Source organism: Haplochromis burtoni, unplaced genomic scaffold (genome assembly GCF_018398535.1).
Source record: "Haplochromis burtoni strain Fernald_Lab_line unplaced genomic scaffold, NCSU_Asbu1 Contig_140, whole genome shotgun sequence".
In the NCBI taxonomy this organism is placed as follows: Eukaryota; Metazoa; Chordata; class Actinopteri; order Cichliformes; family Cichlidae; genus Haplochromis; species Haplochromis burtoni.
In genome coordinates, this window is record NW_024582501.1 from 429,066 (window position 1) to 444,940 (window position 15,875).

General features: G+C 39.0%; 1 protein-coding gene across 2 annotated transcripts; it reads right to left on the minus strand.

The window, feature by feature from the left end:
• Window positions 1-929: 929 nt before the first annotated feature.
• On the minus strand, window positions 930-15,284 carry LOC102309540 (adhesion G protein-coupled receptor E5). 2 transcript variants are annotated; one of them, XM_005931336.3, is made up of 17 exons: window positions 14,791-15,284; window positions 10,906-10,986; window positions 10,317-10,460; window positions 9,823-9,966; window positions 8,076-8,216; window positions 7,532-7,575; window positions 7,093-7,197; window positions 6,844-6,997; window positions 6,622-6,741; window positions 6,344-6,543; window positions 6,029-6,196; window positions 5,454-5,648; window positions 3,424-3,641; window positions 3,092-3,250; window positions 2,047-2,218; window positions 1,754-1,855; window positions 930-1,575 (listed from the first exon to the last, which is right to left on the minus strand). In XM_005931336.3, exons 1-17 carry the CDS (start codon window positions 14,819-14,821, stop codon window positions 1,534-1,536), a joined length of 2,220 nt encoding a protein of 739 aa, XP_005931398.1. In that variant the 5' UTR covers window positions 14,822-15,284; the 3' UTR covers window positions 930-1,533. The 2 variants fall into 2 exon arrangements, with proteins under 2 accessions (XP_005931398.1, XP_005931399.1); XM_005931337.2 differs by lacking the exon at window positions 9,823-9,966 and having other exon boundaries at window positions 14,791-15,283.
• Between the last annotated feature and the right edge of the window lie 591 nt (window positions 15,285-15,875).

Sequence of the window (15,875 nt, forward strand, 5' to 3'; positions counted from 1 at the left end):
GAAATGTTTCCTTATACTAACATCTTTGTCGCTTTTTGTTTTTTCTGTAACTGGAAATATATTAAAAAGTTTATTTTTACTCTCCAGGATCTGTAACTGAGGCTGGTGCACTGTGTGAGTAAAGAGGCGCGGGATCATCATATTTATCATCATGGAAAAGTGCAACAAAATAAACAAATTCAGGTCTGTACAGCTCCCATCGCTTAAGTTTTACAGTAACTAAGAGTGTGTAAAGGCACATTGTGACTGCTCACAGGCTTAAACACAGTTTGCTTGCAGGAAGTTGCAGGCTTATCAGTAGGGTGGGTCTGTTTTTGTGAATTGCCCACTCGCTTTGGGACAGATTTAGAATTTCAAGTTCACAATTTTGAGAATAAAAAGAAAACCCTTGAAATATGCACTTGGGGTGGGGGGGAAAAAAAGCACAGCTCAGTTGTTAATCAAGGGCGAGTCTTTGAAAATAGCCACAAGTATTTTTTTTTTTTAAAAACACTTGCTTTGTTCGTAATCAAAGAAGCAGACATGAACTCCTTGCAAGAACCCACATGGGAACAAGGGGAAACTCATCATTGGTAAGCTGCTTCCGTTGCAGCCTACTGTTAAATAGAGTACATGGAAACAAATATTATCCGACAGTAACAACAAACATTCCCAATCTTATATACAAACAGCCATTTATGCAAAAACAAAAATACAAATATGTAAAACAGAACAGTTTGCATGCTCATTTTTTTCTTGTAGCCTACATAACATGGACTTTATTGTCTGCACTGAAAATAAATACTAACATAATTATATCATTTTTTATGACTTTGAAAGGAATACAGCTTATATTATTACTGTGATATGTTCTGCGTGAACCAATAAGCCACTCGAGCAGCTTCACTTTCACACTCCTGAATAAACACTTTTAATAGCCGGCTTTTTCATGCCTGTGACTGTAATGACTTTTTTTTTTTTAACTCAGTGATAAAAATCTGTCATTACCAGTACGCCTTGAACTACAAAGAGTACTACAGCACACAAACGATGAGGAAAATAACCATATTCAGGAGGTAAATCGGACCTTGCGACCTTGTGAGTAGCAAACGATGCTACTGGATTGAACTGAAATTTGGTCCCATTAACATTACGTTACCTACGAGGAATAACCTGTGCTTAACAGGTCACAATTTCATTTCTTACTGTTTTATGATGTGACACTTTAAAGACAAGCTATAAATGCTTGCTATCAGTACCTAAGAATGACATTTTATTTTGAAATAAAGGATTTTAAGAGGACTTGGATAAAACTAAAAACTATAGTTTAAATGTAAATATCCAGGAACCACTTTATTTCTTTTTTTCCCCAAGTCACCGAGTGTGGGTGAATCTGCCAACAGCCCCCAGCCAGCATTGTGTAGTCATTTAGTGAGTCACTGCTTTTAGACTTCACCGGAATCAAGTTTAAATGAAAAATTGCTGTAGGTGACAAAATAGACTGAATGTGTGATAGTCATTAAGTCTTTGGAGTAAAGCTTGAGCTTGAGCTCTTCATATTTGTGATTCTCCTGTTTGCTGCCCACTCTTTGAACCCTAAAGGGAGACAAACCACACGGTTAGACACAGAGTAATTTAAAGCTAATAATTACACACCCCTAGTAGATTAAAAAGTACCAAAGTGCTACCAGTGAGAAAATGCAGTTCTTTACTTTCCACTACAAAGTGTGCTTGTGACCGATGATGATATCCAGTGGTATTATTGCATGCTTACTTGTGATTGACTGCTGGAGGGATTTGTGGTGCTTAGGTCTGAGTATCTCTTCTTCTGTGACGTGCAGATACAGGAGAGGAAATTGGCATATTCCTCTCTCACCTACAGAGGGCAACAGAACATTAAGAAACAAATCTGTGTTGCAACCTCGCATACTGACACAATCTAGCATGTTTGTCACTGCTTTTGCCCTTTTCACTGATTTTATTTAAATATACATTTTCATGCTGTTTTAATTTCGGTCTTAGCATCATGTCCACATGAAGCTTTACACAAATATACTGTATTCGTACCTGTTTGGACAGCAGACAGTGCATGATGAAGACCAGTGCGCCCTGCAGGCTGTTGAAGATGGTGAAAATGTACGACACCGCAACAGGGGGATCCTCTTGAAACAAGAAGACCCCAGATACCCACATCAGACCCAGAATACACATCTGGGCTACAGCTGTCACAGTGAAAGCTCTGCAGACGGAAAAGAAGGATGGGAAAAACGGTAAGTCAATAAAGATTACCAGAGAATGGTAAAGGTTACACACGGATGACTCAGTTACTACATCAGTGTTTGGAAAGCCCCATTAAAAGTGAAAGAACACAATGAGACATGTGTTCTAGGCAAAGCAGCTACAGAACAGATCATTTTAGTTCACTTTGCTGTCTGCTGAATGTATGTGGAAGCAGAAAAGCCAAAGGCTAATGATAAATATAAAAGAGAGATTAAAAGAGGCACTCTTAAAAAGAAATTTCTGTCAGTTTGCTCTGTATTGGTCCTTTGTTCTATTTATTTATCCAGCCTAGCTGAAGTTACCAACTTAGCCAAGAATCCGTTTAGCAAACAAGAAGATCGAAATGTGAAAAAGAGACTTTTCTTCCACAGACAGAAAGTGTTGGATTATAATTTAATGCCTTCTGACTTTTTCCTCTACTGAAAAAAAACATCTTTCTCTCTTGTTTCTGGCACAAGAAGTTCACTTTCCCAACTCCTTGGACTGAACTACACATCATTCATGATCGACTAGCAAAAAGAACAAGGGATTCTTTTTCTTTTTAACTCTAATGTTTTTTGCAGCTATGAGCGGAGGGTCCATGAGCTAAGTATGAGCCTACTGTAGGTAGACAGGCGAGACAAAATCCATTAACAGGAGCCCATCAGGGAGCTGTCACAACTAAGAAAACATTCCCTCCATTTTTTCCCCCTCACAAAACGTATTCTTTCTATCAAAGCAATTCCCAGTCCCGAAGCTGCCATATTGAATCTATATATTGTACGTTTTATAGTTACACAGTTTGGTCATGCAGTGGAAGGGGTTACACATTCAAATTAATACACAGACTGACTTAATTTTGTGCAGGTTGGAGAGGTCTGGGTTGAGGCTGGCAAACTTCTGGGCAAGTTTCCAGACGGTGATGATAAAGAAGAAGACATTCACAAAGATGACTAAGCACACAGGCCCGAAGAAGCTCCAGACGAAGCCGTCATCCGTGGACAGCCAGCAGCTACGTTTAGGAGTGATAAAACACACATTCACAACAGGATGTTCTTTGCTTCACTGAGATAGATAGCATTAAGTTTATGCAACCTACTGATGTCATTACTATTAAGCAACTGTAGAAACACATGCACAGACAAGGCTTCTCTGGTCATCACTTTTAGTTACTGGAAGACTTACTATTTTTTAGTGCCGTATCCGTTTGCTCTAACGCAGGCGGATATAATGACGATAAACAGAGGCGTCCCGTAGCCCACAGCATATAGGTAGAGGGGCCGCATGGTGGCATTGAACACCAGAACAACCATACGGTACAGCTGCACCCCTTCTAACAGCATCCAGGTGAATACCGCCAGGAAGAAGAAATGGAGCATTGCTGCAACAAACCTGCAGCCACCCTGTAATGTGAAAGGACACAGAAAAAGAACACGTCAGAGAGGAGAAAGCACCGCTCTATCCGCGATCGTACAGCAGTTAGCTGCTTGCAATGTTTATGTGAGTGAGAATTATTCACACAAACATTTTCCATTCTCCAAATGTAATTAAGACCACATGAATAAGTAGCTTAGCAGCATTTTACATCTTTACTGCCAATGTATTAATGGAGCAAAGATGTACATAAACATCAGAAAACACAGCACCACAGCACCAATTCTGCTCAACTCATATGGACAAGGATAACAAAATACACCATTTTAGCATGTAATGCTTCAAGGTCAGACATCATTTTTGCTTATCGGGAACCTTCAGTCATGTGATCTCTCTGAAGGAGAAGAGACTACAAAGTAACTCTTGACAGCTGTGAAAAGCACAAGGTGTGACAAATCAAGCCAACAGCAACACTTTAAGAACACTTTAACAGTGGCCAGGCTCGGCTGTTACTTTGTTGCTGTCAGAGTTAACCACAGATAATTCCTCGGTGCCTGTGGTCTGCTGAATCCCAAAACCGATCAATAGATTAACAGAGAGAGAACTAAAAAGAAGCATCAGGCTAACCAGCAAGCTGCTACCTCGTCTGCATTATTAGGTAATTATCCACTTGCCATAATTATCACAGTTTGTTATCCATGTATCTGTGGAAGCTTATCAGCTCAAGGACACCTTCTCTCAGTGTTGGCAGATGCTCCTGGCAAGGCTGAAATCCTCCCACGGTTTTCTGAGCTCATCATTGTTTACAGTTAGTTTGTATTACTTCCATTTGCAACATATGAGCACTGAAAACAGTCTAATTGTTAATGAGACAAATTATAAGTGGGTTTTTGTACTTTTGAGGTGCTAAAATATCCAAAAAATGGCATTTTACACTTGCTAGGCCAGGTACTGTTCTCTGGTACCATCCTGAGCTGCCACCCTGCCTCAGCAGTACTTCTTCTGGTCTCGTTCAGATACAGGTCTTTTCTCATTATTGCATTGGTTAGTTTATAGCTGAGCTGCTGTAACAAGCCAGTGTGTCTGATCAAAATATATTCTGTTCTTAGTCAGATGAATAAACGACAGCATTAAGAGGTAAACAAGCCTTTGTCTTTTTTTGCAGAGTTGTGATTGTGTAAACTACACAATTCAAACAATCACAGTTCAAACAGTGAAGTGTAATTAAGTGTGACTGCAGTAGGTAATGTCAGCCAACATTATTTCAATTAAAAATTAGTCCTTAATGAATGAAATGGCACTAACTACAACTAAATGGGAATAATCAAGCAAAGCACATGTGGAATAGGTTAGGTTATGGGATAGATTCTGATTCAAACTGAAGTTTTCTTTGCAACAAACTTCCCTGTGCTCATTTTTGTAATTTTCTGCTCCATTCTGAGCCTACTCCAACAATCTGTCCGTGAAAATTTTTCACGGACAGATTATTTTTTTAAAAAGTACATTTTTTTCCCCTTTAGAAAACCCACAAGGGTATTCTGCTTTATCATGTCAGAAAGCGCCATTCGAGATTTATTTCTGCAGGAATGCTCCAGCGTTAAAGTGAGAAAGACTCTGCTTCACAGCAGATACACAGAAAGATTATGTGAAGATATTGCATGACACTATATGACAAACTAGTTAGTTACATTAACTATGATTTGACCCACATTCTCAAGTACAGGCCATTAGCTGCCGTTCCTGGCACAAGATATTGTTGTTACCACGAATGCTGGTGAATTTACATATTCTCCTTAAATAATGTAGAGCATGTTACATGTCACATCCTTTTAGAAACGTACCACAGGTTTAGTTTGAGAAATGCCAGCCAGGAAGATAAGATCAGCTATGAAGAGACAGATGCAGAGGTGCAGGTGGATAGTGGTGCGGGTTCCCTGTATGGAACGGCAGAACTTGAAAGTCAGGATGCAGAGTGTGAGACACAACAGGGAGATGGTCAGTCCTATTTTAGTCACCAGCTCGAGCCCATAGGTGTGCTGGAAGAGAAGACAATAAGTGTGAATGTGAGTGCAGCTGGTTACCAGTAAATAACATTTTGTTGCACATTTCTTTTCAAGATCATAAAATCATTTTACTTATAAATCTATAAAGTAATGCTATTCTAATAGAAAATGATTTGTATTTCATTGAGGTTTAAGTCATGAACACTGATGACCCTTACCCTATGTTTTTAGACCGAGTAATTTTACATTTGTTCTCCCATGTCTTGGGAATTAGGGGACAAGAAAATTTTCAAACTGACATGCATCAGAATTTGTTTTGTTTTTTTATCAAGATATAGCGTTAGGTTTGGGGTCAGGGTCACCGATGAGGTCTTAAACCTTACATGGTTACACTTTTTTAAGATGTTTCTTACCTCGATGGGGTGAAGAGCCATGAGCACTGCAAAGCTGCTCAGATGGTTACATGTACATATGGTGCGTGAGGCATTGGAGTCCTGCTTAGAACAACCATCTGTGGACCAGGCCCCTGTCTCGGTCCAATATGCACAGATGTAACTCACGTTAGTCGATTCCTCTATGTCCTAAAACCAAAACAAACATGTCAAAGACGCGATTTATGTTTTATTTACATCTCTTGTTCTTTTGCTCCTCATGTTTGTTACTGTGAAGCTCAAAAGAAGTAAATGACTGATTTAAAAAAAAAGTGGATGTGACACAGGTGGGATTACCTCAAGATGTCTGAAGGTGATGTTGACAGAGCGGCTCAGTTTCTGAGTCGACGGATTTGAGACCACCACAGACACAACTTTAGAGAAGACCTGGTAGGAGGGGTCCGCTCCGTTTTCTTTAGCTCCTTTGACCATCTCGAAAGACCTGTTCACAGAGCTTTCAAGGTTTTTGTAGCTCAACAATGCAGCCACAGCAAAACCTGTAAATGATCCACAGAATATTAGAATATTATAAACTTATTATGACTTGAACTGGACAGAAAAGAACTGATATTTACCAGGATATTTTCCCGTCCCGGCTGCTGTTGTCCAGTCTGTGTCCAGATAAGCATATTCACTGGACAGACGAATGTCTCCAGTTGGTCGGGTCGTTCCTCTTTGAACAGCAATCTGTGCATCTATTCAAGAAAATCACTCTTTTCAAATCATAACACACTTTGCATCCTAACTATTAGTTCCCAAGATGGAAATCATCAAGTTCATTAATTCAAAAGTGTTACCTATCTTGTTGTTCTCCATCTTAGTGTGGTTGTCTTTTAGCTGAGGCCCAATGAATAAAATCGATTTCTCCACAGCAGTGAGCAGCCCGCTCACACTTTCATCGATGTTCTGGGTTCCAGGAGACAGCATCGCATCAGTCTCTGTGAAAAGTTTCTGTCACAAACGAAAGACACAGAGGGGCGATTGTGAATACTGCGTACGCATTTGCATTTGTTATGAGTGTATGCATACTTGTATCTTTTCCTAACCTCCAGTAGCGCATCTCCATCAAGCTTTACTTTGCTGCCAGTTCCAGACAGGGCCAAACAGCTGTTTCTCATCATGGACATGATGTTTGCCAGGCCCCCGAGCAACTGGGAGACACATAGACAGAGAATAAAGACACTATTCAGCCTGCCCCATTCTAAAGTTCATGTATTTTGAACCTTGCGGGGCCATAGGGTCGTCTAGAGGAGCAGGTCCTACGTGATGTGCCAAAGCAAACTGGTGTACTTGTGTGCGAATCCAGGTGTGCTATGAGACTTTTTGCCAGCCAGATGTTATTGTCAGAATAAATAAGTAACTTTGAAACACCTGATAAACAGAATTTGAGCTAGATGTATTATCTATTTTTGAACTATAACTGGCTTTATATCTGTGATTGTTCCATTATGTTGATAATGATCATAATTTTATTTCCACACTTACCTGTGTTGGCTTTTTCTCAGCACGGAAGTTATCACAATCGAGTTCTAGACAAAACAAAGCATTAGGTTATCACCACACCGGCTGACTGGGATTCTTGCCTCCACCATGAAAAGAGTGTGTGATAAAAAATCTCACAGTAAAGGAACAAAACTATGCAATGTGCTGGAAGACAAGCCACAATCTAGATTCTTGAACTGATAAGTTCATACAGAAAGTAGATAGAGTGTTGAGTAAGCCCTGATATCAAAAACGAAACTGAGTCCCAAAAGATAAAAGAAAGCAAAACCACAAGCTGCATGACTAAGAAGGAAAAAAAAGGGACTTTACTCAGGAAGCGCAGTGGATGAAATTTGGTTTTCTTACTACTTAAACATGGTGGTGTAAAAGATGGTGAAAATATAGTCTGCAACTAATACAGTGACGTCTGTGTCAGGAAAATTGCAAAAATGCAATAAAGGTGTGTTGCCTAATGTGAAGAATATGAGGACATAAAAGCTGTGAAATGCACTCGTTTATAGGAAATAACAAAAAACTGCACACTTACTTGAGCATGGTGTCCTTTCCGCGCTGTAATTGGTGTAGCCATTTGAGCAGTTGCACCAATAACTCCCAATAATATTATTACACACTCCATTGGGTCCACACAGCTCTTCTTTATTTTCACTGTCTGTGCACTCATTAAAATCTGTGTAGGGATATAGAGCAGAGGCATAGGTAATGGCTCATACTCCTCAAAAGTAATAATTTTGATTAGACAGAAACAACTCTGAATATAGGAGGTATTGGTCCGTCCTTCAAAAGAATAAACGTCTCTGAAATGTAGCTACCCGCACAGTCATGTGACTTTTATGATGCTGGTAAAGGGATCTTAAGGAAAGAGTTAAACTTTCCCAGCAAACGGTGTTGTGACATCTTGTCTGGTATTTTTGGATCACTTTGCAAGTAGAACTTGCCCTTTACATTATGACACTGTGTCATAATGTAAAGGGCCTATAAGACTTTTTAAAGATCATATCAGCACTAGCAGAGTTTTTGTAAGCTTTCGTTTTCTCTTGCTGGCTGGATGCTACTGTAAGCCTGATCTCACGCTCTCTCCTATTGGAGACAGATTTGATTTCCTTTTTTTATGTTGAGCTTGTTTGTACTGAGTGGGTGTACAGATAAACACACATGTGAAATGTATGAAATAGTAGAACTTGACGAGAATATTCAAACCCAAATTAGCAAATCTGGGGGAGCATAATTTTAATATATTCAGCTCCATGCGATACCTATGGAAGCCCGTTTTCGCCACTAAAAAAGAAATAGAAAGTATCAATTTTAAGAAAAGTAAACCGAAATTTCGACTTATTTTCTCGAAATATCGAGTTATTTTCTCAAATTTTTGACTTATTAACTACAATTTTTGAGAAAAGTAACTCGAAATTTCAAGTTAGCTCTGTCAATCAGTAATCTACGTGAATGACGTCATTTACTTGTTACCCGGAAGGATATGGCACAGAGGAACGCGCACTAAACAAATTGTGCGCATTCCTCTGCGCAAAATGTAATTAAATTTTGAGTTATTTATACTTTTTTTTCACTGGCAGAAACAGGCTTCCATAGATACCACTATCTGAACCTTGCCGAATAACAGCAGATGGAATGATCAAAACTACACAAACAATTATTCCAGTTGGAACTCGCACTTCAATATTTTGTAGTTTATACAAAGACCATTATTAAAAATTCCAGAATTCTAATTTTGCCTCAGGATATCAGATCTCCTCATCATGATTACTGCTTTTATTCACCACTTTATGTTCCCATAAATAAGAAAATCGTGTATATTTTAATATTTGCTTTTACTTCACTATTCACCATGACTTAAAAACACTTTTATCATTGTGATTTTTCAAAAAACTAAACAAGAAATGATCACTTATTCCTATTTGTGTTCAATAATCTACAGCAGAAACAAATCACCCCACATTCAACAATTTTAATCCATTTAAAACTTTCCAAATCTCCATACACAGCACAGTTATTAATTTAACTTAAGAAGCTTCTTCAAAAATGTAAAATGTAAAACATCAATAAATAAAATATCTTCATGGAACCACACCTGTACAACCATACAGGTAATACCATCTGGTTAAACAACTATAACTGAGTTTCATTAGATAATCCCAGATCTCTAGCTTTAGCAAACAAACTATAGTGAGCTTTCCAAGCCTGATATCTGGAAAAAAAACCCATACTGTAAACAATGGTAAGAGCAGACTGGAAAAGGGCATGTCACACACACTTACCTATGCACTGTCCCTCTGTGAAGTTAGCCTTTTTTGAACTGTGAATGAATCCGTGTTGGCACTGACAGTAGTAGCTGCCAATTGTGTTAATGCAGCTTGAATGACTCCCACATATAGATGAATTACCTATACACTCATTTGTATCTGTAGATTTCAATACAAAATCATAAAGCATACCCATCAACAGATAACAAAACACAAGATTAGGGTATCAGGCCAATCAGTCAATTACGCTCCGTTTAGCCTAATTTTACTCTTCTTGGAACAGCACCACTCAACTTGAACTGATGACACTACGTACAAAAAAACCACCATTCATCTTTACAGCTGCTTCATTGCTGTTGCTACTAACACTGAGATGGACAAATAGCAGTTGTATCTCCCAATTAATTTTTAAGCTTGTGAGAGCAGTTTTTGACATTATTATTGTGGTCACTAATCTCTGTAAACAATGGTAAGAGCAGACTGGAGAAATGTATGTCAAACACACTTACCTATGCACTGTCCCTGTGTGAAGTTAACATATTTTGAACTGTGAATGAATCCATGCAGGCACTGACAGTAGTAGCTGCCAATTGTGTTAATGCATCTTGAATGACTCCCACATCGCGATGGATTTTCTGAACACTCATCAACATCTGTAGATTTAAATACAAAATGAAAACACATAACCATGAGTAGATAGTAAAAAATAATATTCAAGTTTTTATTTTATTTATTTTTTTTACAAATGAAAAAATATCATTTCAGTTTAAAGCAAACTTGGTAGTTATCTTATTAGATTATTTTATTTGTGTCATATTTCTTTAATTAGCTGCTAGTATTTGAAATGATCTAACAATTTCAAACTCCTCTACTGTTGTTTCAAATTGAATCCTTCCTGGGCGTGAGCTAAAAGTCCTAAAATGGGAAAAAATAAAGAAGAACGTCATTAAGAAAGGCCACTTTCCTATTAAACTATGCTAAGAGTCCTTGCATAATGGTAATGCCATGTTTGTCTGAGAGTTCTTGTTTTGAGAAACGGCGCACAGAAGCAAGAAAATGTCAAAGAAAAGTCAAAACGATAGGTAATGACAGATTTACCGGTGCAGTCTTTGATAGTTTTGCTGTAGCTCAAGCCAATTCTACACCCCAGAACATGATTTCCCAGTGCACATGCTAGCCCTGTGGAGAAAAAGCAAAAGAAAGAAATGTGATTAAATTACAATCATATTGGAAATCCATCTTCTGATATAAAGAGAAACAAAGTTTTAAATAAACAAATTGTGAATGTGAAGTTGCCATGTAATATGTTGTGTCTTCAAAAAGTGTACTTCATTTTAACGTCTCTGTTTATGTTCCCATCTACAAGTATCCATCACTTTGCTAAGAGTGTGAACTATGTAAACAGAATTATTTGCTTAGTTCACAGTTTTGCAAAAGTCATTATGTTTCCTTCCTCAGTTAGCAATTTGCACACACGGTGTTTAATGCTCCCAGATCCTTCTTCTGTGTTTCCCTTCTTCTACCACAATTCTGTTATTTCACGATGAGGCTAAACTGTCCCAGAGTAATGCCACAGGAAACACAGTCAGTGTTGCTCAGTGAACAGTGACAGAAAGTGTGAACGAGGCCGACTTGTTCTTATTATATGATGAAATAACCACAGACAGAAACAATACCTGATTTTTTTTTAAAGACTAACCGCATGCTCGCATACAGACAACTCTACTGACCAGTGAGCACATGTGCCCCAGCTGTATGACTCCTACACATTTTTACTCTCTAGCTTTTAATTGTGTTTTGTTTCAGTCTTTGTGTGTGTTTGATCTACTTTTTAGTTTTTTACTATGTACAGCACTTTGGTCAACCTGAATGTGCTTATAAATAAATTGATTGATTGATTGACTCCTCTGCCTTTTCTGCCATCTTTTGTAAGCTGCATGTCTATTTTTCTCTCTCTGTTCCTAGAAGTATATTTTGACTTGATAGACAATAAATACTTTCTTCTGTAAACTGTTTCAGTTTTGTAAACACAGGCGGGTTGTCTTTTCACTAAAGGGCTGACTGTGAGAAGTAAAGCTGATTGGTAGGTGTTGATCGGTCATGTGTTTACCATCCAACATGCCTGTTTCAGAATTAAGGGGATTTTTGAGTTTGCTTGAAAAAGTCCAGCTTTATTTAAACTTTAAACCTATATTCATTTGAACTGTTTATTTTTACCACAGCGCAAACATCTAGCCAAAATTGGTTGCAGACCACATATTCAGACATGTAGTATTCCTGTCTAACACATAGTACACAATGTTGACTTTTATATTTAGTGCTGTCACAAAAGATGTCTTGAAAAATGTCATGTACTTGTTAGATTTTCACCAACTTCTGAGGGGACTAACTGACCCTTTTGCCTTTTATGTCACATTATCATTACTGAGCAGCTTGTGGAAGTAATGTTCATTTCATTCAAATGCTACTGACCAACTTTTGACTTGGTCAGCACACGAATTCGTTTTTTGATATTCCTCACAACCGAAGACCAGGGACATTCAGTTTTGACAAAAGAGGTCAGAGTTGCAACACTTGGGTGATATAACAGGATGTTCGACACATCACTGGTTTCATCTTAACAAAAGAAGAGTTTTGCCACATGTTGTGAGAGCTCAACACAGACAGGTTCGAAAGTGGTAAGCACAGAAAGCGTGAAACTGTGATGCAAAAAAACCCCCCAAAAAACCAGCAACAACAACAAAAAGTTGACTAAAAGAAGCAACAAATGCTGCAGTGGGCGATAACTCTTATTGTGTTTGTTTATGAAGCAGTGCTATAGAGCATTGAACAAGCATATTGGCATATTAGCAACATGTGTGCATAACTTTATATAGGAAATAAACATAGACTGTATATGAGGAAGGGACAGCGTGTTGCCACGTGGAGGTTGGGGGTTCGAATCCACAGAACGGCTACCCTGAAGTACCCCTGAGCAAGGCACTGTCCCTACACACTGCTCCCAGGGGCACCTGATTGGTGGCTGCCCACTGCTTCACTGAGTGAATGGGTTAGATGCAGAGAGAGTAATTTCCCCAGGGGGATCAATAAAGTATACATCATTATTATTATTATTATATAAAAATCGCAGCACCATTGTGATGTCACCCTCTCTGCACTGAATCATACTTGTTATTAATCTCTGTCTCTCTTCCACAGCATGTCTTCTATCCGGTCTTCCTTCTCTCACCCCAACCGGTCACGGCAGATGGGCCCGCCCCTCCCTGAGCCTGGTTCTGCTGGAGGTTTCTTTTGGTTAAAAGAGACATTTTCCTTCCCACTGTCACCGAATTGCTTGCTCATAGGGGGTCATGTGATTGTTGGATTTTTCTCTATATATTATTGTAGGGTCTACCTTACAATATAAAGCACCTTAGTGTGACTGTTGTTGTTATTTGAGGCTATATAAATAAAACTGATTGAATTGAATTGAATTGAATTGAATTGTCAAGTCTTATTCTAAAGCCTTAAGCTGACCATGTGGCCACCTTGGCCCGCTAAAACTAGATGTCATTGTGCATATGACTCAAACCTCAGTGACTCTTGTCTTACATCAGCTACTTATCAGTCACAGGGCAGCCATCCTGGACTCTGCACTATTATTCATTTGGCTTTAATAGGGGCCAAATTTTTGAAAATGTGAACATCAAACTCTATTCGGTAAAATCTGAAGCCAGCAGTTTCGCCGACAAACACACCAGGAAAGTGTTCACTGGGATTATAAATCAAGTGAACAATACAAACACATTTTCTCATAGGTTTCTTTAAAATCGCATGTCTTTCTGCAGCCAGATGCGTCACCCTGTGTTAGGTGTCTTTACTTTTCAGACCTGTACTCTATTAACAACTTTTATACACAATCTATGGATATATTTAGTTGATGATTGTTTTGTACGTTTTAGATGTATTTATCTTAATAAAAACATGAGCTCATTAAAGAATATTGTAAGGCATCTGTACAAAGATGACATAAAATAGAGTCAAGTGAACTTCTGAAATCAGCCTACATTACATGAGCCATCACTTCTGGTGGTACACCAGAAGTGATGGCTCATGTAATGTAGGCTGATTTCAGAAGACAAACCAGAAGAACTAACAAGAACGTCATGCTCTGATACATCTGCGGTTTATTCAAACAAGACTTGAAGATTCCTCTTACGGGGAGGCATGTTGTCTGTGATCTTTGCATATTACTGCTGACATATGCAACGGTCTGATTGAACAGCGATACTGGATTCAGGTTCAGGGTTTCTGAGGATGTGGCGGTTTTTCTGGAGGTTTTTACTCGACGCCAACCAGTCTGATAAGCACAGCCATTCAATAAAAGCGAATTACCTCAAGAAAGATCTACTTAGAGTTCAGCTAAGCTTCATTTATATAGCACGTGTTCGCAAAAACAGTCACCTCAAGCTGATTCATAATGTAAGCTAAAAACAAAACAAAAAAAACCCGGACAATCTGAAAACATAACCAAGCACTTAGCGATATAGTGGGGAACAAGAACTCCTTCAACACCAAGAGGCAACTGGTAGAACCTGTGTAACGATCTGCCGCCACTGAGGGAAAGGACCATAGAGAACAACATTCAAGAAACAGAAACTGGGGGAGAAGCACATCAGGAAGGTGCCAATCACTGTTTGACAGGGTTATGTTACCACTGTAAGCTAGAATGAACCTAAATAACTTTTAAAAAGAAAAAAAGTAATAATATTATATTTTCGAGGTGACAAACTTGGTTAATACCATGCTGGATGGATTAAAATGTTCTCTAATTCTTGAGTTTTTAATTTTTTCTCTTTTTTGCCCATGTCTCATAAAATTAAGAAATTTGTTTTATGTACCCTGAACTTTCCCTTCGCACACTCTTCGTCACTTCGTTACACACACACACACACACACACACACACGCACACACACACAATGTAAAGTCATTTTAAAACTTACCAAGCAGAAGTAGTCCTTTCCCAAATCCCATGCTGAATAGGAAAAACAGTTCCACACAGAAGTTTGTTTCTGAACTATCGCGACTATGAATGAAGTGGAAATCTGGTGGCTGTCCGCTCACAAAGGTTCAAGAAAAAAATTTCAGGTCCATAAAAATCGAAAAAGTATTTGAGTGACAAAACAAACACTGATCACTGAAAAGAGACGTCCTTTTCGTACAAGTTATTTTTACTTGTGACAGGAAAAACAAGAATGAACCTTCACCAGCTTTCTTCCTCTCTCAGATTCAGACTTTCAGCCTGGGCATGTCTCGCGCTCGACTCCCCACCCCTCGCTCTCTCGCGCGCGCGAGACCTCTCTATCTCAGTCTCTCTCTCTCTCTCACACACACACACACAGACTCTCTCTCTCTCCCTCCTTTCTTTCTTTTCATTTATCAGCGTGGCCCTGTCTCCCTCACACTGCTCTTTCTTGCACTTCTCTTTGACTCTGTGTCTTTCCACATGAATACGTTTCTCACACTGGCACATATCACATTGCTTGCACACACAACCCCCCTCTGTCTACACCAGCTTTCACATTCCCCCCTCTATTGGCCTCTATTTCAGGAGCTATTCACATGAGAGACAGAAAAAGGGGGGGGGGACTGAGGAGAGGGCGATGACTAACACTCAGCCTAAACAGCTGCTGCTGTACTTGAGTCTTGCCCGTAAGTAATCTTATATCCTTTCCCATTCTCCTCCAAGTCCTACTCTGCTCTTCTTCTACATTTTCTTCGTTGCCTGCTCAGCATTTAGCCCTTCACCCAGTTCCACTGACAAACCCTCTGCATTTTCTCAACCCCCAGGCTGCGAGAAAACAGACTGGAGACAGATAGAGTGACCTCTGTTAAAATGAAATCCACCACACAAGCATAATGCTGTGGTTCACAGAAAACAGCAGGGGTTTGACAACAGCTTTATATTTGATAAAGAAATAAATGCTTTTGTTGTTAGAATTAGTTTCTTACAGCTGAGGGCCCTTGCAAAGGTTACACCCTCTCTCGTCACTTCATTTCATCCAGGCTTGGTTATAGCCTTTATTTG